The 24440-nt window shown below is 35.6% G+C and overlaps 2 protein-coding genes across 3 annotated transcripts; one reads left to right on the top strand and one right to left on the bottom strand.

The window, feature by feature from the left end:
- Positions 1-565: 565 nt before the first annotated feature.
- On the bottom strand, positions 566-4226 carry LOC147070908 (protein transport protein Sec61 subunit gamma). The gene is made up of 2 exons (XM_085949017.1): positions 4034-4226; positions 566-819 (listed from the first exon to the last, which is right to left on the bottom strand). The coding sequence occupies exons 1-2, from the start codon at positions 4125-4127 to the stop codon at positions 707-709; spliced, it is 207 nt and encodes a 68-aa protein (XP_085805143.1). The 5' UTR covers positions 4128-4226; the 3' UTR covers positions 566-706.
- Positions 4227-12216: 7990 nt separating this feature from the next.
- On the top strand, positions 12217-24368 carry LOC147070907 (uncharacterized). 2 transcript variants are annotated; one of them, XM_085948722.1, is made up of 5 exons: positions 12217-12249; positions 17556-17656; positions 19008-19169; positions 20996-21149; positions 23001-24368. In XM_085948722.1, exons 2-5 carry the CDS (start codon positions 17576-17578, stop codon positions 23078-23080), a joined length of 477 nt encoding a protein of 158 aa, XP_085804848.1. In that variant the 5' UTR covers positions 12217-12249; positions 17556-17575; the 3' UTR covers positions 23081-24368. The 2 variants fall into 2 exon arrangements, with proteins under 2 accessions (XP_085804848.1, XP_085804849.1); XM_085948723.1 differs by lacking the exon at positions 12217-12249 and adding an exon at positions 16695-16822.
- Positions 24369-24440: the final 72 nt, after the last annotated feature.

The raw sequence follows: 24440 nt of genomic DNA, 5'->3' as shown, positions 1-24440 counted from the left end.
AAATATATAATTGCAGAGGTCGGTCCTTGGGCTTTATGCATCACATATATCCTAACCTAACCTCATCAGGCGGCATTGGATGCCGCGCCACGAACCTCTAAATTTAATTGATTTACAATGCTTGAGACCACTGTAATGACAGAATGCCTCATCTGATCGGAGCAATTCTGATGTCAATTTGTGCGTAAAGAACCGAACTTATTAATACATTAACAAAAAAATCATTATAATAAAATAAGAAACGAAGCTAGTAGTAGTAATTCAGGCAAACAGTATCAAAATTGGTGAACCGAAATGTATGGCGTAGTTGAAATATGTGTGCTAATAGTATTTTTAAAAACTATTTTCCCCATGAAAAACTGCTTGGCACGTCAGACAGTCGAAAAATAATATTTGGGAAATTTTGGCACGCGTAGGTACGTAAAAAGGTTCGCCAACCCTGATCTAGACTAAGCTTGTAAAGATACCCCAATTCTTCATTTTCGACCCTCACACAGCACTCCTGCTCTAAATGAAGAGTTGAGTGTATAATAAATGGATGGATAGTTTGAAAGAAAAAAAACAATTTAAATTTTCATCGTAATATTAATTTAATTGAAACATAGTGTACACAAAAAATATACTGTTTTTTTTTATAATTATAATGTAATTTAACATAAATATAATTAACTAAGAGAGGATGAACGAGGGGTGGGGCGAAGGTTGTCTATGAGCCGACGATGATATTGTTGATAGGGATGTGAATCAGTTTTACGAAGAATCCAATGAAGCCCATGATACAGAATCCAATTGCGGTAGCGATGGCGATCTTCTGGAATTCTGGAAAACACAACAAACAACAAATCAGTAAAAGAGAAAGACATACAGTTAGAGATCAACAAAGTAGGTTTTTTAAAAGTTGAACGCATTATAATTGGAGCGTATCGATTAAGTAACTCATCCAAAAATAAGAGTTATAAATGACAAGAAACCATCAAAATAAATATGAAAGGTTGTTAATTAATTTAGGTTGGTTTAACTTTGGGTTGATTGCATAAACCCTTAATTATTCCAGGTGTGAGTTATACGTTCATAAAATAAACAAGTTTTCTAACTGATATTCAAAAATCAGAAGATTTACAAACAAACAAATTCCCGTGCTCTATTGGCACGTAAGTCAACCGATCTACAACAGTCTTCAGACTTTTTTCCGCATGGAGCACCCAAATTTGCGGATTTTTAAGTCCACAGACCAGGTTCGTTGGATTTCAAGCATGTTTGATATTTTACTGTCTGAGATGCCAGAATTCGTCCGTCAATCACTACGTAAATAATTCGATTTGACATTAATACGCAATCATTCAGACTGAAAATACCTGTAATTGTTCTAAACATTTTTATTGAATTATATGTTAATTTACACATTAGAAAATGAGAATTATTTTTATATTTCAATTTATGCAATTCTTCAGCTGGGGCACGGTCTAAAACGATCGTGACTACGCGACGCGAAGATTGTGCAAACAAAACGTGCAGAACAAAACATAATTTGTCATAAAAATTCAACATGCCTCCATTTAATGTTATGTTTATTGTTCTATTAGTAATAATAATAATATATTCATTTACATGTTTTCTTCTTCTCATCTTTACACGATTTAAGAATTAATTCCCCTGACGCCATCACAAAACAAATTGACGTGTACACAGCTTGACTTTCGCTCTCCGATTGGCAGAGATTCCGAAATTTCGTCGCACCTATAGTTGAAAATTATTTGCTGTTTCACTGAAGTATGCTCTTAAAGAAAAAGTAAAATTTGTGTTGTTTTCACTCCTATATTATTTTATGCAAATCTCAATGTAAATAACAATACATTTCAGGATTATCGGAAGACAAACTGCCAAAGCTCGACTTTTTTACTTGTTCGTTGATCGTCTGTTGGTCAGCAGCAGAGCATAGACAAATCGGACAATTTATTATCCTCAGATTGTTGGCTTGTCAATGGAGGGCCTGCATTATAGATTTTCCCAACAGATTTGTAAAATAACAGTCTGCATTAAAAACATCAATTATGTTCGAATTATTAGTATTTTTCGTGCTTGTTCTCCCTATCAGTGATTCAGATAATCGAGGATAATAGTATACTACAGGCTTATACAAAGCGTCAATTGCGGGATAGATTATGGTCGATCGCACCATATTAATTGAGTAATTAAAATGTAAAAGGCAAGTACATTCACTAATTGTAATATATATGATTTCATTGAGATTTTGAAAGGGAAGCATTAGCCATTCCTATTTTTGCTTCCTTAACTAGCTAACGTGAACGTAATTTATAAATTAACGGTGATGAAGTCTGTGTGAATTCGTCGCAGGAGTGAGAGAAAATGACAATTTCCACACTTTAAACTAAGGCATAGTTTCCTCATATTGTCACGGAACATGCTCTTTGCCCAGTGGGAGAATAGTTTGACGTTAAGTGTAATCAGTGTCCAAAAGAAGACCACCAAAACTTCAAATATCACAACAGACGGAACTATTTCTTTCAGATGGTGACAGACAAGTGTCTTCAGCCAAATACAATACGTATATTTAAGTTGAAGAATAATAGTGGCAGAGTGTGGTAGGTACTTAAATATTACTAAACTTTTAACTACTTAAACAGAAGTAGGTATATTATAAATGCAGGAATCCGTATTTACAAAATACTACAACTTAAATTCATTAATTTTAATTTAGAAACCAAATTGATAGTATGTCGCATAAATTTATACATGGGACAGACCTTGTGTACCATAAATAAGCATATCAGTAAATACACGGGCATATCGAGTCAATTATACGTCAATTCGAGACCCGTTTTTGGATAATGCTGAAATAAGTCTGAACAAGACCACTTGTCATGTATGGCTCGAAGACCTGGTGCATGAACAAAAACATGGAAAGAGTGTTGGATTCATTTGAGTGGAGCCATCGAACCCATCAATGACACACAGTCGGGGTGAAGATGAAGATCTGATAACGAGCTGTACGCTTTGCATGGGGGTCCGCACATCATGCAGTTCATAAAATTGGGCGGCCTAAGATGACTGGGCCATGTACACAGGATGGACAAGACACGCATGACAAAGAAACTGACATTCAGGAAACCGGAAGGCAAACGAAGGGCTGGTCAACCTCGTATAAGTTGGAGGGATACTGTCGAGTACGATTGAAAGACCTTAGGCGTCCTTAAACCAAAAAATATTTATTGATCATCTTGGTCCAATTTCCAATTCAAATCCCCCCCCCCCCGCAAACTATTGGAGATTATAGCGTAACAAGTTTGTGATTGTATTTCGTGTAATTTATTATCTGTCAAAATAATGAATAAAAATCCAGCAGTAGTTATAAAGGTAGACGTCAACATGACAGCATTGGGAAGAGATGGAACCTAATGCCTTCAAGACATTCACTTTGATCATCGTGTTATATCAGATTATATTAGAAATGTTTCTATTTCAACCACAACTAGACTAAAGAATTTTGTCTGACAAATTAATGGAAACCGTTGAAGATTCAATTAAATAATTATTAAAATAAGTGATAACAAAAGAAAATGGCAGAATGTATGTTGTAAGTCATTAGAAAGTTTCAAATTTCAATTTGATAGAAAATAAAAAGGTAGGTAACATACATGAAAGTATGCAGTCAGCTGGCATCTACCAATGAATAATTATCTTTGGAATAATTTGACACTCTCCTAAGATATTTTTTAATGAAGAGATAGGAAAGTATAATATTTATGTAATTATGAAAGAAATACTCAGTAATATAGATGTTAAATCTTTACAGTTATGCCATTATAGGTTACCTTAATAATTGACCTAAGTTTTTAGGCCAAATTCCAACAGGTATTAACAGCTGCCAATAATTCATATGCAAATGAAATAAGCAAAAGTTATGACAGAAAAGACGAGGAGAAGTAAATAATAATTGCAAAGCGTATGTCTTACAGTCTAGAATGGCAAAAAATCTGGCAGTAAATTACTTGACAAAATAATGAAATCTCACCTTTCCTGTCGGGTTTTGTGCAGCGTTTAACCAATCTGATTGAATTTTTAGAGAACTGCCTTCCAGGTTCGATGAATTTCACGATCTGATCCATTGTTTGTGAGGTAAATTAAACTTTCTGTCAGATAAATTACAATTTATTATTTGGCAAACGGCCACTGGGTACTGCGCGTACACTGTTCAGATCAAAAGTAAGTCTCAAGATTTCGTATTTACCGACACGTTCAGCGGCCACGTACAAACATTCGCTGTCACGTCAAACATAATGTTGCCACTACATTTAATGCTTCTAAAAATATCAATAAAATATCTATTGTCTGGGAATACATAAACATACGGTATACTACGTATTTCCAATATATAAAAAAAAACTTCTATTTTAATTACACTATATTAATTATATTTAATTTATAGATACGAAAAATTAAAAGAAGTTATAAAATACCTTTAAAAATCGGATTTGCCTCTGCCTATAAACGTGCCTATAAATGAGAGATTACTGCTATTAGATACAATACGTAAAATTAATGTTTTATTATTTTAAAAAAATCAGCTAATTGACAATAGATGTCTCTATATACAGCATTTATTTTATACATTAATTATAATAAAATTAAAGAACATAGGTACCTATATTTTTGTTGAATAATAATCTTGAACCTACTCATATATTTTTTTTAATTTGTAAGATAAGTATTAAAACTTTTTTGTCGTTTTTACATAAGTGCTCACCTACATAATATTGATTTATTCATGACGGTGTTAAAAAATCTTCAAAAATATACATAGGTATGTACTGTCATTTCCCTCCATTTTCGAGTTGTGAAAACACGCTGTCACTTTTATTTTTGTATGGTTTTTCATCTGGATTCGGGATTTGGAGGTGGACAATTAACACACCCGAATTGTGGTGGAAACGACGAGGTTTATTTGACTTAATATATATTAATGGTTACATTTGTTCACAGTTACAATTTCTTTTATATGAAGCACGAGTCAGCGATGTTTACTATTTGGCCGTCTGGCGCGTATTACCCGCCATCTTGTGTTTCGCTTTCAGCGAGAAGCGTTGTCGAAAAACGGCGACAATTGCGATGTTGCCGATATTTTTAAACGGCCGTGATTTACAGCATTGCCGGCTCTATTATTATTTATTTTCGTAATTAACCCTTACTATTTGTCGATTTGGTATCGATTTGGGCCTCTCCAGATTCACAGAGACATCCTCAAATGTGGACCATTCGGGGGTGTAACAGTACCTATATCAATATAAATTGTTCATACAAAAGGTACCTAGGTACTTACTTTTATTTCCCTAACAATTATGATTTTTTTCGTTTATCCCGATTTATCACTATCTGGACTACCTTCATCTCCAATAATGAAAGGAGTAAAGTTTTACCTGCCAATAAAACTCTTATTATTCATGTTGACTTTGAAGTCCTTGAGATAGTGTTTGCGCTTCCTTTATTGCGTGAGGAGTTATTTTACTAATTTATCACATTTCTAGTCGTTGGTCATTCCTTTTTCTGGCAATACCCAAACCCGCGTCCCAATCAACTTTTTATACCTACATAGATTTGGCAGGCTGCTTTGTTTCATTATGATATGGCTCAAGGAACCAGGTAGAAGTTACCTGGACTTCAAAGTAAACATGAATAATAAGAGTTTTATTGGTAGGTAAAACTCCTTTCATTATTCGAATTTGACTTGAAGTCCTTGAGATATAAATGTTTGTTATCACCTGGTGCTGGGTATGCCAAATTCCTGTATGTGACCATGATTCATTTTCACATTTCCTTCCTGTTGGAATGCTAATAGGTCCTGTTTCCACATACCTGATAAGTGGTGTTCGTCCAGTTGGGCTCCCCCGCCTGTATCGGCTGCGTCTGTCGTCAGGAAGTGATTGAATGTCGGTCTGTGTATCAGCTCTGAGGATCCTACCGCCTGGAGCCACCACATGATGTTCTGCTGGGCCTGTGGTGGGATTGTCGCCAATTGGCGAGGATGGGACCTCGAGAATTAATGACTGGAGCGTTGTAGCCGTCGGCAATGCAACCTTCCTTGTGGAGTGACATAGGATGCAAAGTTGAGTCGCCCCAGAATGGATCGAGCCTGTCTGAGGGACCAACTGCCTTTTTGTAACTGCGTTAGTAGATGGTGACGGAGTGCTACACACTTCTCCGGCGATAGAAATCTCCGATTGTTGTGTGTGTCCCACGAGATACCCAAGAACTCTCGTTGTTGGCTTGGCATCAGACACGATTTTTCATGTTTATTATTCACCCTAATGACTGTAGGAAGGTTATCGTGTATTCCACCTGAACCGAGACTGTTTCTTGGGATTGGTTGGATACTAAAAAGTCGCTTAGGTAAGTAACTATTCTCAAGCCATTCTTTCGTAGGCGATCGGCGACCCAATTGGTCAGGAACGCAAACATAATCGGAGCGGCTGACAGCCCGAACGGGAGACACGTGCATTATAGGAGCTCCCCTTGGTAGGCTAGTCGAAGAAATCGACAGTGTTGAGAAGCTATGGGTACATGAAGGTACGCCTGGCTTAGGTCTATTTTTACTAGCCAGTCTTCTTTTTGCAAGAAGGCTGGAACCTTGTAATGGTGAAATAATTTGAATGGCTTTGGTTGTAGGAACGCATTCAAACGCTTTAGGTTGAATACAGGGCTTAGGGCCCCGTCTTGTTTCCTGATCAGAAACAGGGTTGAGAAAAAACTGGGGGTAGGGTCCGCTTTCTCTACAACCCCTGAGTTTTCCAATTCCTCGATCTGAAGAGTGACATCTGCTGATCGTCGCGTTTGAAACTGTTTTCTTAAAAGTAAGGAAGGACTTACCAATGGTGGTTTCCGTATAAAGGGTATGCGGGCTCCGGCTATCATCTTCACCAACGTTGGGGGGGCCCCTTCCGCCATCCAGACTCCCCGAAAGTCTCTCAGGCGGCCCCCAATGTTGTTGGTCGTCTGGATGCGGTCACCTCCGCTTGGAGTACGGACCCCTGATGGAGCCCCTACCTCCTCTGGAGAACTCCCTTCCCACAGGACGTCGCCCCTTGAGAGTACCTACCTCGGCCATAGTGCGAGGTCGAGTGCTTTCCGGGACGAAGCTCCCCTGGAAAGAGCGCCTTCTGAGCTCCCCCGGATGTTCCCGCTTGTCTAGATGAGGACTCTTTTGGTTTCAACCCGAAGAGTTTCTCCGGTCCACCCCCCTTCTGGAGGAAGGTGGCCAGTTGGTCCTTATTAAAAAGAGACTCCGAATCTTTGACAGTGCCTCTCGAGTCAAGGTCACAATAATCAATCCTACTCGTAATCGATCCTAGTCACATAGTAATTAATCCTACGTCACATAGGTACCACTTCACGATCAGATCAAATTGCCGACCCAAATTACGTAATACCAAGATAGATTACTTCGGCCTACGAAGGAATGGACGTTCGTTGTAAGTGAAGCTAGCCGTCAGTTAGACCCTTTTACCCTCGGTTCGTTTCGGGCGCCTCTGATATTACTGCCCATGGAAAACTACACCTCCTGGAAAGAGGAGTTGCAGTCGACGCCGATGGCCTTCAATTAGATTTATTTATATTTACGTTTCATTTTTAAATATTGTGAAATAATGTGAAAATGAAGGCGCCGAGCCTGTATAATTTCAGCGCATTTCCCAATGAGGCTTTGGGTAATGTCCTCACAAATTTTATTATGGGCGGACTTGTCCCCAAAACCCTCTTCGATCTTTTGGTACAAGCCCGCGGCAGTTATGGTGGTTTGAGAATCGATTGCCCAATCCACCAACCCTTGCATAGCCTTCCAGAAGCTGTCCCGTTGGGAAAACATCGCATTCTGGAGGGCCGCTATCGTCCTCTCCGTCATATGGTTATTTGACGACGAGCGGTCGTATCGACGCAACTCGTCATTCAGCCCTAGCTCTACAAACGTAGGAGCCGCCAAAAATTGTTTTTGGGCGTCGTTGTACCTTACACCGGCCCAATCAACGGTGTCGAAATCTTGGAATCCAGTCAATTCCAAGAATCGAGCCGGGTATGGCTTGGGGGACATCGGTTCCTTTACAGTAGTTTTAATTACTGGTACTTTGACTCCCAAGGTTGTGTGGGGGCCGGCGCCTGGCGGCGGGCGTAAAAGATTCGTCACCAAGGTGTACTCCGCCTCGAGGGTCGGGGGTGGTTGTGCCACTCCTTGTCTGTCCCCCTACTGAAATAAGGCACGTAGTTAAGATACCTCAAACATTAGCGTCCTGATTGACGCTCTGACATCTAACTCTTCCTCCTGAAGAAGTTCCGTTTCGCCGTCTGAAGTGTCCATCGATTGTAAATTTTCCTCCTCACGGTCCTCCAGGTGTTGCGCCATATTCACTGATCACTTAATGTTCACTGAACGATAACTTAATGTACGACAAGATTATTTTGTTAGATAATTACAAACGAAATAATATACGCTGCACCCAGACAATATGGAAGCTAAATTCTTAAGGTGATTCATCAGTGAAACAGCAAATAATTTTCAACCATAGGCGCGACAAAATTTTGCACTCGCTCCCATTCGGAGAGAGAATGTAGAGCTGGAAACACGTCATTTTGCTTCGTGATGGCGACGGCCGTAATAATTCTTAAATCGTGTAAAGATGACTTAAAACGTTACCCATTTACTTTAAAAAGAAAACATGTCAATGAATTTATTATTATTATTGTTACTGATAAAACAATAAACAGAACATTAAATGGACACATGTTGGATTTATAAGACAAATTATATTTGGTTTGACATGCCTCATTTGCACCCGCGACCCGCAATCCGCGCATCGCCTAGCGACGATCTTTTTAGACCGTGTCTCAACTGAGGTATGGCCTTAATGAAACAAAGGAGCCTCCCAAATATATGTATAAAAAGTTGTTTGGGACGCGGGTTTGGGTATTGCCAGAAAAAGGAATGACCAACGACAAGAAATGGGATAAATTAGTAAAATAACTCCTCACGCGATAAAGGAAGAGCAAACTCTATCTCAAGGACTTCAAAGTCAAATTCGAATAATAATCAATTATTAGTCCGGACAACCGAGCTTCTACTGTATTGCAATTTTAATAATATGTATGTATGTCCACAGTTTCATAAAGTACTTTGTAAATCTAAAAAGAAATTACCTCCTCTTATGTACCTTATTATTAGGTATTTTTTTTTATATAAAAATCGATGTTTTTTAAAATACATATTAAAAAACCTTAATACTATGAATTTACCAAAAATATTTTCTATACAGAAAACGCAATATGTACATACACCAAATTTTAATTACGATTGTATTTTTAATTTTTAATTATTTTTTAATTAAGTGATGACGCATATTACATTGCCTAAATACTTTGATAACCTTACCCACATATGCAGGGCCGGTCCTAGAAGTGCGAGGCCCCTATTGGAGCATCTGCGCGAGGCTGCGTCCATGTCACGATTTTTACTAATTTACTTGAAACCACTATTTTTTTTTAATCTTCATTAACGGCCCACGTGCTCGTCGTAGGTCGAAATTGAGTTTTTATTGTATTTTTAAACCATGATTCTGGACACTCCTTAAACGTTGTAAATAATCTATTTATATAATTTTGAAATTTATTATTCTTTATAGTTATTTTAAACATTTGATGACTGCATGAAGTATTTTTATTACATAAAATAGTATTCTTTTAAACCTCTCGCTCTAATGTTTCAGAATATAGTCATATTTCGGTACATAACTGTGCAATGGTCTTAAGATTTTTTACATTTATTAATTTTTAAACGCATTTATAAAACCATTAGTATAATTTATTACGAGATAATTTTTGTAAAATATTAACGATAAAAAATTATATTGATAATCACTGTGATCCCAAATTTGACAAGAATTAGGCATTTTATTATTCAAAAAATCGGCAAGATTAACACATTTGAAGATGATTCTAAAGATATTTATTATAAGCTATGTTTTTGAACATTCAAGTGTGATAAACATCTTATGAATAATGATTGCTTTATAATAATTATTGACCTAAGAATAAGGTAGTGTTTTTTTTAAATACGCCATTTCTTTTGTCATTCCCCAGTGGTTAAGCTACAACATACGGCCGTAGCCATAAATTGACAAACTATAATTAAAGTAGGGAGTAAAATTATGTTAACGCGCGTGTTTGAACATGTACCTAACCGAATTTTTTTTTATTTTTTTTTAAACGGTACATGTTCAAACACGCGCGTCAATATCATTTTACTCCCTACTTTAATTATAGTTTGTCAATCCACTAGGGAATGACAAAAGAAATGGCGTATTTCAAAAAAACACTAGCTTATTCTTAGGTCAATAATTATTATAAAGCAATCATTATTCATAAGCTGTTTATCACACTTGAATGGTCAAAGACATAGCTTATAATAAGTATCTTTAGAATCATCTTTAAATGTGTTAATCTTGCCGATTTTTTGAATAATAAAATGCCTAATTCTTGTCAAATTTGGGATCACAGAGATTATCAATATAATTTTTTATCGTTAATATTTTACAAAAATTATCTCGTAATAAATTATACTAATGGTTTTATAAATGCGTTTAAAAATTAATAAATGTAAAAAATCTTAACACCACTGCACAGTTATGTACCGAAATATGACTATATTCTAAAACATTAGAGCGAGAGGTTTAAAAGAATACTATTTTATGTAACAAAATACTTTATGCAGTCATCAAATGTTTAAAATAACTATAAAGGATAATAAGGCTTCAAAATTATATAAATAGATTATCTACAACGTTTAAGGAGTGTCCAGGATCATGGTTTGAAAATACAATAAAAACTCAATTTTGACCTTCGACGAGCATGTCCCCCCTTAACAACATTTTATTATACATCTACCTATAACAAAATAACTACTTACCTAATCCAGATGATATTTTTTTACTATTTTTTTGAAAATTAGCAATTACACCTAATTATAATAAAATTTAAACTTTCAACAGTTTTATTTTTTACTGCTTCTTTGATGATAGGTACGATAATAATTTAGAATGTATTTTTAGAAACATTAAACATTTTTTTATTAAGTTCTTAAATAGCTTTATTACAAAACCAAGTTACCAAGATGGCGTCGTTTTTCCCAACGTGCCAGAGTGACACCCGGCAAATTTTTAATTTGCTAAAAAACTGAACCAGAGACAGTCAAAAAACCTTTGTCTTTCGACAATACAAGGTTATACTACGTTCATGCGCATCTATTCTATACACAAGACTGCTATCGGCAGCTATCGAGGGTTGTTTTTCATATGTTTGTATCGAAGTATTTAAAATTCTTACAATAAGTCCTACAGTGACGTCCCTAGACAAAATGCCGCCCCTAAGCAGAACCAAAATGCCGCCCCATTTTTTATACAGTATTTTTTATCATCCTTGCATAATTCCAATATCTAATAAATGTATCGTATGGATATTGTACATTCCTAACAAAATATATATCATTAAATCTCATTTAAATGCCATCTCTACTTCAATAGACAATATTGCGAGTCTACGGTTTCAGATACATTTAAAAATACACCTGAAAACTTTCAAAACTCGCAAGTGACTGGTAAAAAAAATATGTTGGTAAGTATGTACCTACCTACCTGCCTACCTATAATTCAAATATATACCTAATACAAAATATTGCTGGTCATCGAGGATGTGACGTCCAAATACAATGAAAGTAAACTAGACACCGCGACCCCGACCAAAAAAAATATAGTCCTGTTAAACCTTTTATGTTAATTAATACATTTTGTTTCCAACCAGTGAGCTGAACCTTTTAATTGAAAGATATAAGTTTAGGTACATATTTCTATATACTTATACCTAATGATTATTCTTGATTTATCGCCCTTCGAGTAACTGCCTCCCCCAAGCGACGCTCAATCTGCCAACCCCCACGGGACGTCACTGAAGTCATAATACTTCGATACAAAACTACCCTCGTTAGGTGCCGATAGCAGTCTTGGGTATAGAATTGTTATTAATAGATGCAATGGACTCGCGAGTCGCGACCAGACTATTTTACGTACTTACATATTAGTCATAATAATTGTGTTTCATCGCAGGGACTCAATGTGTTAATATTATAAACATTATATTTTTAAACGTATTTTTTTCCCCAAAATCAGTTGTTTATCGACTGCTGAACGTTGATATTGGGTAAGTGATTTTAAAAAAATATGTCCAAAACATATTATTCATTTGATTTTTTTTTAAATTAAAAATACAAGTAGGTACTTTATAAAATCATAAAAAATCAAGCCATTTCGAAACATTCATTAAACATCGAAGGTCTCCTTCTAAATCAAAAATTACATATTCAATCAAGTTAATGTCCGGTGTCGAGATAGACCTAAAGACCCGACGCACTGAGATTTGGTTGCAAAAATTTTCTTATGCTTTCCGTAATATTTTACTCGATTTGTGAGAATATATTTTTAATATTTAGGAATAATTTAATAACAGCACCACTTGTTTTAACTGTTTCGAGGTCCCTTTTAAATCTTCTAACGAATCTATTGCGTCATCTGCGTCAATGAAAATCATCGCTGATTAGTGATATCATTCCTATAAATAGTATCAAACTTTTATATATGTAGGTACCGTGAGTCCAGTACCCAACAGATACTATTGCACAATAAAATAGATTCTCAAGCTTATTCAAAAATTTATAACCTACCTAGTGTCATATTGTACAAAATTAATAACCATCGTGACATGACAGAACAATAATAATTATTATGTATTGGTGACACAGAACAGATAACATTGATAAATAGAATTGCCGATACCAATACAGTAAAATTTGATACAGGGTGTTGAATGTGTGAGTGTCCTACGAAAATGAACCACGTATTATAGACGTGCAATAGTGTGTGTATTACATCAATATTAAATGAGCGTCAATGCATAAACCGAGAGCAGTGGTTAGTATTCGACGTATGACGTATTCTTGACACGGTGTTTAAATTTATCCCGTATTCTTCCTTACTCGAGATCGGTTACCTGCTTCTCCTTACCCGTTAGGTATTTCAGTTCCCATTGTTTCTGAGTTCCCTGATTGATGACTTCTTTTCACCACATATAACGTACAAAATAATATTGGATGATGATTATGTTTTTCATATTCTGTGTTGGTACGCGTCTCTGTATTCTGTGCCAAATGTGTATCGTATATCATTAGTAGCAGGCATGCACACAGTAAATAGTTTGGGGGGGTCCATTTCGAAAAAATATCCATAATAATTTATTATTTATTTTTTGTTGGGTGGGGTCAACGAAATATAACCGGTACCATTTATTTCCATATTTACCCCGTCTACTACTTATTATTTCTCGTCGCTTCCACCGTGGACCCCGCACTTTTCCTGGCACATTCCACATACCCAGACACTCCGCACTTTGAGTCTAGCGATAAACACCTGGCCTCACGATCATAATTATTAGGGTCGTTTGCATGGCCCCCCACAAGGGGGGGGGGGGCTGACAGGGCTCTAGCCTGGGGGCCCGGGCTCAGGAGGGGCCCGGCGAGGCGGATCGATCTGATAAGTGAGATAAACACACACCACAAATTTGCTTTAATAGTAAAAAAGTTCTTTCAGTGGCTACAGCTAAATATTCCGGGTTCCTCAGTCAAGAGGTCCTGATGAAGAGATGGAAAAAGTAATATTCCATTCACATGTAAATTCATATGTAGGATTTCCATTTGTATTGTTTTTCGTATTTGTGTTCGAAAATATTCATGTTCCATGAAACATTCCATGACATCCCAAACAGATGAGGTATCCATATTAAAATTTATTATTTGAATGACTTTATTTTAATATCGCATTCAAGATGAGTAAAACAAATCTGAACATAATTAATTATATTAGTACTGAATTACACGATTCCGTCTGAAATCAAAGAAGTAAGAAAGGTTATCAAACTTGGACTGATAAAAATGTATGTAGGTGATTAGGTATTTGGCATACGAAAAAGGGAAAATTTCTCAATATTATTTACCATGATAAGAATATTATAAGACACCAGACGCGTACACAAAAAAAATGGTGGGAGGAGTCATTTCGAAAAATTATCTATAATAAATTGTTATTGATTTTAAACGCGGCAGGGTTGAGAGGGGTTGATTTGGGTTACCCCATCTACACCCGTCATGTATATTATGCAGCCGCGATTTGTGCACGGCCACCTTACATGACGCTATAAACGTGTTAGAATGAAAGGATTTTAGTGCCATAGAAGCTTAGAAGCTGCACGGGACTGATGTAGCAACCATACACCTTGGTGCTTAAAGTAAGAGATTAGAAAATAAATGCGAGGGGGGTTAAAAAAAATCTAGAAGGTGCCAATAATTTCCGCATTTACCCCGCGGACCCTATTTCCGGGTATATACCCCATACTCAGACACTCCGCATTTTTAATCTAGATATGAGCACCCGGTCTGCAGATATAATTATGGGGATTTTTTGCGACCTGTCCCATCCACAAGTGATTATCGAATGCGCGTGGCCATTGATATGCGTTATAATAATTATTAGGACCGTTAGTGTCTGTTTCGGTCGAATATAGGTTCAAGTCCTGTTCGGTGTAATTTTTTTCAAGATTTTGTCTAATAGGTACGTCTTAGGTATGTATGTTTTTGAGGTATTTCCAAATTATTTATGTTCAATACAGCATTGTGTTGTTAACACTACCTACTTATAAGCCGATTTTACCATATTAAAGGCCTCAAGATTGTTTTGTCCTTAGCCCAAGGCTGACTATTATTCAGGCTGTAATACTAAATTGCGGATTAGGATGGTAGTGCTAGTTATTGATTATTTTAGAATGCAATGCGGTATTGCGGTAACCTGTTCCAGTGACGTCCCGTGGTGGTAGGCAGATTGAGCGTCACTTGGGGGCGGCAGTCACCCGAAGGGCGGTAAATCGAGGAGAATCATTAGGTATACTTATATAGAAATAGCTACCTAAACTTAGTAATAACGAAAATATCTTTGCATTAAAAAATCAGCTCACTGGTTGGAAACAAAGTGTATTAATTACTATAACAGGCTTAACAGGACTGTATTTTTTTGTCGGGTTCACGATGTCTAGTTTACTTCCGTTGTCCTTGAACGTCGCGTCCTTGGTGGTCAGCAATGACATGCGCAGATTTGCGAATCACATTTGAATTATAGGTAGGTACATACTTACGTAATTTAAAATTTATCCAAATATTTTTTCGGTCACTCGCGAGTTTTGGAAGTTGTTACATGTATTTTAAAATTCACCTATCTGAAACCGTGGACTCGCAATATTTGTCTATTGAAGCAGAGATGGCATTTAAATTAGAATATAGGTCTTGTTAGTAATGTATCCATTTCTTAGATATTGGTGTCATGAAAGGATGATAAAAAATACGCTAAGTATAAAAAATGGGGCGGCATTTTGGCGCTGCCTAGGGGCGGCATTTTGTCTTGGGACGTCACTGGTCCTGTACGCAATACATGAAGATTTCCGATTGCATATTTCGTTAAAATTATTACCCTTTATTTAAATATCAACATTTTCTACAAACAGTTAACCATATTGCATTCGAAGTATGAGCAATAATTGGCACTACCATCAAAAATTACAGTTCCGTGTCACGCCTGACCATACTGGGCCTTGGCATCGCCCTACAAGTATCTTAAATCATCTTTCATCGATCGTTAAAATCTATTTCACGGTAGGTAGATAGTAGATAATATGTATTTTGGTTCATCAAACTGAAATCACGCTTGATTGATTCATTCATTTGTAAACCTGGACAGTTAATTCCCTGCCGTTTTTATGAGCCAATTAGGGACGGCCTGAATTGAAGGAAAAGATTCAATACTGAGCTATACGGTCTGTACCTAGGGGCGGTAGGTTATATGAAAGTATGGTGAGGCAGGCTGCCAATCAAGTTGCGGCAAAACTTCCACCCTAACATTATATTATGTTAGTACGTCATAATGACTGTCAAAAGGCCAAAGTAAATCCTCCATGATGCCCTGCATTTTTTTTAAGTTGTCGGCCATTGTTGGCCTGCTTCATTCAGTTGCATGAGAAAGCTGATGTCTTGCCCCTCTTTTTATTTAATACCTCTAAGATCTGTACGAAGATAGTAACACACTAGAATTAATTAAGATTGGAAGACTGCGCTGGCTAGGTCATCTAATGACAATGAACCGGCAAAGAGTGTAATCTAATCGCAAATAGACGCAAAAAAAATAATAATAAGACGCAAAAAGGGCCGTTTAATAATTCTATGACATTGAGTAGATGGGTCCAAGGATAGATCACCCGTAACCGTAGCAGCGGACGTCACCGCATTTCGTGGATTAATTTATCCGGATTGGTACGAGTGCAACAGAAAGTCTAAATCCACCGCAGGTGTTCGTACTCCTAAAGATGATGATGATGTATATTATTTTGCGAAAAAATGAAAAAAAAATATATATTTATATCATGCGTTTAATTATTTTTTTTAAAAAGAAGCAACCTGAAGTGAATGTGTTAATATAATAATTATTATCTTACTTTGACATATTGAACTCGTATACTATAGCATGTAGGTATATCATAGCAATTGCCAATGTGAACCAGTGACTATACAGTTATTTTTAAACATAATGTTTTGATAAATTTGACATTTCGGTTGTGTCTCTGTTAAAATTTGATAACACTTTCCAAGTCCTGAACAAAACCTAAGAACACGTAGTATAAAGTAGGTACTAGTCGACATAAAATATACGTTAGAGCAGTGCTTCTCAACCGGGTCAAGGGGCAAAAATTCACTTTTGAAAGGCAAATTCTATAATAATTATTTAATAAAATGCAACAGTGTATTTGATAAGGAAATTTTCCCTGAGAATTTTGAAGCTATTAAACGGAGTATTATAATATAACATATATTTTTGTTTCTTTTTGATAAGTAAGATTTTGGTAAGGTGTAGGTAATCCGGTGACAGAGAAACACGACAGACACCACTATATCGTCGTTGTTTTGTAAAAAGGGCGAATTAACCAAAATGCTATTTTACTAGAGAAGGATTTTTACCTTTTGACATTTTTATTAATCACCTGTGGTCTCCTGTGGATGATTAAATATGTATAACAAGTTTATAATAAAGCTTAGAAAGAATACTGTCTCTATAATAGGCTTTATAATATAATATTTTAAAAGGTCTAATATGTCACATTCCCTTATTATCCGTAACATCAAGTGGATATTCGCCCTTACGATTATCGTTTTTAAGTATTATTTTTTTAAGTGGAGATACAAATTCGCCGATTTCACAACAAAGCTAGTGAGGTACATATTGTTTTTTCATTAAAATATAAATTTCACCAAAATGGTATGTTTCCATGCAGTAGTTGTATGTATCTGTTGCCGAATTCTGGCTTAACTGACACATCACTGGTGCATTAATAATATTGTGACTTTTTTACTTTTCCAGAAGCTGCACAATTATACAACATGGGTGTTCCTCAAGTGAAGACATGCTGCTGTGGATGCACTTTGGAGACAGGCGCGTTGATAATTGGATGGTTAAATATTGTAAGTACCCATCTGTGTTACATTAGTTGCATTAATTTGGAACCAAGAGGCTGTGTAACAATTCAATTTGAGTTCGTTTGATTTGAAAATCAACACAAAGAAAACCAACGTTTTGTGCTGTGAGGGTCAATAACCACAGGCCGTGTCAGTAAATGCTCCGTGATAATCAGCGAATCGCATATCACTGTATCTACGGTCAGCACATTCTGCAAGTATGAGATACGTCGGTGAGGGTCGACAATGTCAAGCCTTGTCATCGAAATGCTGCGAGGTAGCAGTAAGGCGACAGTCAGCATGTTACCCAATTGCGACCTACATTAATAATTGCTTGCCGCAATTTACATATGCGCATATTGTATAACTGCCATGTTCTTTTGCGCACACTGGTCAGAGTTTGGGTAGCTTACCGGATAAGCAGCCCAACTAACGACGCCGTAAACTTTTTTAGTAAAAAATCAATTCCCAGATACCTACACCAACATGCTACGAATGCCTCGAGAGAGTTTTAACCTGACTTGCCTTTTCTTCAAACCATCCAAGTCCGGTATCCTGGAAGACCACTCTTACCATTCACGCGGTATGGCAAATGGGAAGTTGCAAGAATACCGACGAGTGACAGAGATCCTTAAAGGCGTCTCGTGGTGGAAGTAAATAATATTATGTTCTAATAATTAAGAAATACTTGAATGGAGAAATTTCTGCATTTTAAAACCTAAATGTCTGGATATTGCAAACCTTGGTTACACGTAAAGTGTACGTATTACATTTTAGCATACTGACGTACAGAAAAGAGATGGCCTTATAGCATTGGAATAAAAAATCATGACGCATAGCTCATGGTTCATTGCAAACAGTCATTTTCCGATTTTATTAGATCAAATAATTTATAATAACACTTTCCTCGTTATCAGATATTTCATACTTGATATTTACGAGCACCTACTTGCTAAACAACTTTTGAAACATTGAGAATTTTATATAAATATATACGATATGATTGTATCTATTTAAGATCTATTTCTAATTTAGTTACCTACGTATTTTCTTCCATCTTTCTCTTGTATTCTGGTGGTTTTGTTACGTATTTTTAAGTGTTTTAATTAATTGATCTCAGTTATATACCGCCATCGGTTTCCGATACAATATCTCACATTAAACTGTAATACGGCCAACTACATACGTACAAATTTACGGATATGGAGGTACTCATTAATAGGCAGCATTCTATTGGTGTTGTTTCCACATAGTAACTATTTATTTCTCTCTATTATGTATATATTTTGTTGAAATGACTGAAGAATAGTTGTATCAGTTTAGTCATAGTAAAAACTGTTGTTCATATTTTTTCTAGATTGGTGGACTCATTTACATAGGGTCGGCCATTTTCAGTATAGTGAATATCCACAGCGATGATGATGGCTTATCGACAAATTCAGCAGTCTATATCATAGAAATCATCAGTGGCATAATCGGAGTCATCATATCTGCTTGCCTAATCGCTGGAGTCAATAAGGTTTGTAATTATATCATATTCATTTGATCCGCCATCTTTTATCTTATTAACTATTATGTAATCGTGGCCAGTTCCAGTGCTCGAAATGGATAATTTTACGAACAGGAACGCTCGATAATTGCCCAAAAATGATATATATAATAATATCTGTAATATAAAAATAACTCTTAGTTTTACATAATGTACCTACTTTTTTATCATCAGTAGTAACATACAAATATATAATCGTTTTCTAAAAAATACATTCTTAATAGGTATTAACATGAATAATTATACAAATATAAATACCTAAATTTATATGAATCTAATTGGGGTGGGAAACATTATTAAAAGACATGAAATAATAAACAAACTAATCACAATTTCTAATTGGTTTCATTATGAGTTTGAATAAAAATATGCAACTAAGAGTGGATACAAATATGAGTGAAGATACCTTGGTTAAAACAAAATACATGCCGCTTCATTCAAAGCTCGGATTTTTCGTAAATTCAAGTAAACTATTTTTAATCAAATTAAAATCCATCGAATACGAAAAAGCAAGGGCATGGTTTTTAATAAATTAATTTAAAAAATATGTAACACGCAAGATTTCCGAATGAAGCATTATTTATTAAATATGAATCATTTTAAACAACCTCAGAAGTGTAGGTACATATTATTTGAAAAAATCGGTGTGTACTTATGTACGCGCGTTATAATTTATACTTCTTTCGTAATAAAACAAAATAAGCCGTTACCTGAGTCTATTAATATAACAGTGGATTAGGTTGATGAAAACGTACGCGATTCATCCGTGTCTCATATAGCACATGATAATTGTAATTTAATTATTGTATTGGACGATAACTCATCTTTGGCATACAGCGATTATAATCGATTCAGAAGTGATGAATTAATAAAAAATCAAATTTTAATATATTTTTTGAATTATTTACCAACTCAACATTCACAAAATTTATTTATTTATTGATATATAATTTTACTCATAAATAATACTTACATAAATATAGCCTCAAATCTTGATACACATTTTTTACAATGAAAAATAAATATCCAGATCCAAATCCAAGATCCAAAATAAAACGGTGTAAGTCCGTATACAAAGCGGTTATCAGTGACGTCCCTAGGCAAAGTGCTACCGTTAAGCAGACTTAGAATGCGGGCCACTTCAATTTTTAGTTTGAAATCAGGGCTCGAAATGAACCGGAACGCAACGGAGCGCCGTTCCGGTTCATAAAATCCCCATAATTATCGCTCCGTCTCGTGGAAATATTAATTTGACCGTCTGAGCTAGATATGTCATATAATAAAAATCTAACACCCGTGTTTTTATAAAATAAACTTACTTACAATAATTTGGATACCTAACAATGTTAATATTTTCGTAAACTTATGGAGCACTCCGGTTCGTAAAATTTCGCTTTAACTTTTAAATTCTGGTTTTACACCGAGTAGTTGCCTCATGCAGAGGTATTCGTCTCGCTGTCTATATAATGTATTTCCATCTACGTTTTCACTTTTTCGGTGTACTTTGCATTACATGAATGATAAATATTCTTGTATGAATTAATATTCATCCCCGTAAACGTAATCTGTCAAAATAAAACTTCACGAACAACCCGTACCTTATCTGAAAAAATACTAGAAGTTGCTGGAGTGTTGAACAGAAATCTAAACCTGTCGTATCTACCTGCGCTAGTGCTTTCATCACAAATAACTGACATTTTGATACCGGTTTGCGGCACGCAATGCGCAGACTACGCATGCACTGTGATGACCGTATGTGGTATTGTACTGTATTATATTATTCTATATTTTTACAGAGGTCTCACAAACTACTCCGCTTCTGGGTAATCATCACGACTATTGGTACGGTGTTCTACTTCTTATCTAACATAATTGTGATCATCCAGGTGATTGTAGCTGGACTCGTTGGTTTGGGACTAACAAGTTTCATTGCTCTTGCCGTTGGAACTGGTGAGTGACATTATTATATATTACTTAAATTTAATTTAAACTATTGCATTACAATTTCGGCCAGTGCGCCACATAGTTTCAGAGATGAGCATTCAACACAGTTTAGGTACTACACCATTGGCTTTCGTCTTATTTCTGAGGATGGTGATCACTTAAATTACAGGCTTTACCAATAATCATATTAATCCATCTGCTGATCGGATTGTTTCAACAATTGTTAGTTCGATAGCTTTTTTTATTATGTCGTTCCACTTGGAAGTTTTATACCATCACGATGACTTTCCTTCGGGATCACCAGTGATTACTTTCTATTCTGCTTGGACATCTTTTAACAATGTAACAGAATAATTGATTGATAAATGTATCTCGATTGAATTTGCAGTCGTTAACCAGCTTCAAAATTCGTGGTTGGGTTTTCGTTAATGCCAACCTCATGTTAATCTCAACATTTAATCTGTTTCTTGTTTTGGTTTTCACTCTAAATTGTAGATAGAGTATAGAGCAGGGGCGACGAACCTTTTTCTGTCAGAAGGCCGCATTCATTTATCTTAAATCAAATAAGGCAGCGTTTAAGAAACATACATAAAAATGCATGTACAGCCATCCCTCAATTTACGCGGTAGATAGGTTCTAAAAAAAAATTAGTTATTTTTTTCAAAAAAAAAAATGCGTTTTTTGTTTTTTCTCGACCGCGTAAAAGTGAACCGCGTAAATCGAGTCCAGCGTACGCGCGTTCGGCGGAGCGTTGAGCGGAGCGCGCAACTCAAACGTATAATCGTGTGTGAAAATGTTCGCAGACAATGTCTTTTTTTGGTTATACGTTTGAGTTGCGTGCGCCGCTCAACGCTTAAGGAAAACAATGAAATGTATTAATTTATTTATTTACAGGTATATCCTTTCAAATGTATACATACATTATAATATAGGTACATATATTTACAAGGATGTAAATATTTTAAATTAATGAAAACTATCTATTAATTTGACAGCTTTTAATATCAAGCATGCAATGACTGGGTTGTGTCTGCTTTTTCTTGGAAAGCATTGAGATATTTGTTGCAGCGTAGAGGTCCGCAGTTTCAGTTGATTTTCTAAATGGGTATCTGTCAATAATTGTGACCTTAATCGTGTCTTGATTAGGGTTAGATAGGAGAATGTAGATCCACAGCCACAGAACAGATAATAAATAGAATACCGATAGTCTATATTCAATACGCCGCATCTTGATGCATTGTTTTGAATGTGTGAGTGTCCTACGAAAATGAAGCACGCATTATGCACGTACAATAGTGTGTGTAATACACCAACATTAAATGAGCGTAAATGCATAAACCGAGAGCAGTTTTAGTATTCGACGTAAAACGTATTCTTAACACGTGTGTAAGTTTAACCCGGATTCTTCCTTACTCGAGTAGGTTACCTGCTTCGCCTTACCCGTTATGTATTTCAGTTCCCATTATTTCTGAGTTCCCTGTTCACAGCAATATGTGGTTGAAAAGCAGGAAAGCATGTTGCCGAAGGCGTTTGAATTCCACGGCATTTTTCCATATTTCAATTGGATCTTTCTTAGCATCAAACAATGACGTGAAAATATCATCTACTAGGTCACTAGGAGATCAATCAATTCCATATGTAGCTCTTTACTTTATGACATCAACTAGGTGAGGCTGAAATGCTAATTTCAGTGCGATTTCATGAGTCTCAAAAAACGCACTAAAAATGATATGAAAAAAATATACCTAATAAATAAAAAGTTATATAAAAATAAAAAGACTTATTTTCTAAAATTTGTAACATGTATCGTGATATCTCGACTTATTCCAAAGTGCTTATTTTTTCTTTTGTTTTCAGCCCTCACGTGCTACTTCATAATAGTCGTCAACAGCCTGTATCGAGAAATCCTCGGAGAAACACAGCCTAACATGGCGTAGAACCAATAATTTTCCTCAAACATTTTGGAGATTGAAGAAAAACAATATATGTTAGATTTTTATTCCACGAATGCGCACCCCCAGTCAACCGATCGAGTACCTACGCAGATCAATTCAAATCAATTCTCGTTTGAATTTGTTTAGTAAAATTGATGTGTGAAGACAAATGACGATACAGCAGCGTCATTGTCAAATCTAAAAAATAACATCGTTTTATTACATGTTTGTTTATGGTCGGTTTTAACAAAAAAATACTGTCATCCAAATCATGTTAATTTATGCACCATGTGATTTTCGGGTGATGGAGAATACTCTCATGTTCTTTTTACACCCAAGCAGGGCTCGAAATGGACCGGAACGCACCGGAGCGCCGTTCCGGGTCGTAAAATCGGCAACATTGTCGTTCCGTCCCATGGAAAAAATAATTTTACCATTTGAGCTAGAATGGCCACAATATAACAAAAAATCACACACTTATTTTTTATAAAACACATAAAATTAGATAACTTTGTTAATATTTTCATAAAATTACCGAGCGCTCCGGTTCGTAAGATTCTCCATTTCGAGTGCTGCACCCAAGCTTCATTATTATTCTCCACTTTAATGAAGACCGTGTCCACTGTGGTACACCTCAAAATTCTGCCTAAACTGTCTCCATTTTAGTTCATCTTTTCTATGACTTGAGTCAGATATTATCTGACGTTATCAACCTCATTTTATCTGAATCACAATCGATTCTAATCTGCGAAAACTTTTTGGTAGCTTAGCTTTAGCTTTTAAACTGTTAAAAATATTAATATAGTAAAAGCCTCAAATTGTAAAAATACGCATTTTTTCAAATATTTAAATATTCTAAGAAAGTAAGCATCTTCTTCACTAACTAAACGAATACCGTCATTGATTTATACACGTGCCTTTTTGACCCATGCCATGCCGTTACATCAACCCTTTTTTTCTTCGCACCCCCTTAGCTTGTTTGTAAAACATCTATGAAAGATCACCACATCATTTTACTCATAAGTTTTTATTTTAGGGAAGACACACTAATTTATCATAAACTACAATCTACAAATGATTTTTAATGTTAATAATAATTATGTATAAAAATTATTATAATTGACACTTCATAATATCATAATAAAAGTACCACAGTTTTGTAATAAATTAGTAGGTATGTGTATAGATTATAAAAGCCCGTTTGTTAAACTGTAATTAAGTATATTATTATTGCATGTCATCTTTCACCCGAGCAACTGTTTAATTTTGAATAAATCAAATCTCACCAAAATATGTATTTTTCAATTAAAAGAAAAATATATCACCCGATTCCCGCCATTACAAAATGAATTTAAAAATAATT

The sequence above is a fragment of the Rhyacophila brunnea genome, unplaced genomic scaffold, assembly GCF_057557595.1.
Source record: "Rhyacophila brunnea isolate RB1 unplaced genomic scaffold, BYU_Rbru_1.0 scaffold_21, whole genome shotgun sequence".
NCBI classification, from domain to species: Eukaryota; Metazoa; Arthropoda; class Insecta; order Trichoptera; family Rhyacophilidae; genus Rhyacophila; species Rhyacophila brunnea.
This window is presented reverse-complemented; position numbering and strand designations above follow the sequence as displayed.

Coding starts and splice junctions, on each gene's coding strand:
- LOC147070908 (XM_085949017.1), bottom strand. CDS start 4,127: ATGGATCAGATCGTGAAATTCATCGAACCTGGAAGGCAGTTCTCTAAA. Junction 820..4,033: donor CACAAAACCCGACAGGAAAG/GTGAGATTTCAT, acceptor TGTGTTTTCCAG/AATTCCAGAAGATCGCCATC.
- LOC147070907 (XM_085948722.1), top strand. CDS start 17,576: ATGGGTGTTCCTCAAGTGAAGACATGCTGCTGTGGATGCACTTTGGAG. Junction 17,657..19,007: donor TAATTGGATGGTTAAATATT/GTAAGTACCCAT, acceptor TATTTTTTCTAG/ATTGGTGGACTCATTTACAT. Junction 19,170..20,995: donor TAATCGCTGGAGTCAATAAG/GTTTGTAATTAT, acceptor ATATTTTTACAG/AGGTCTCACAAACTACTCCG.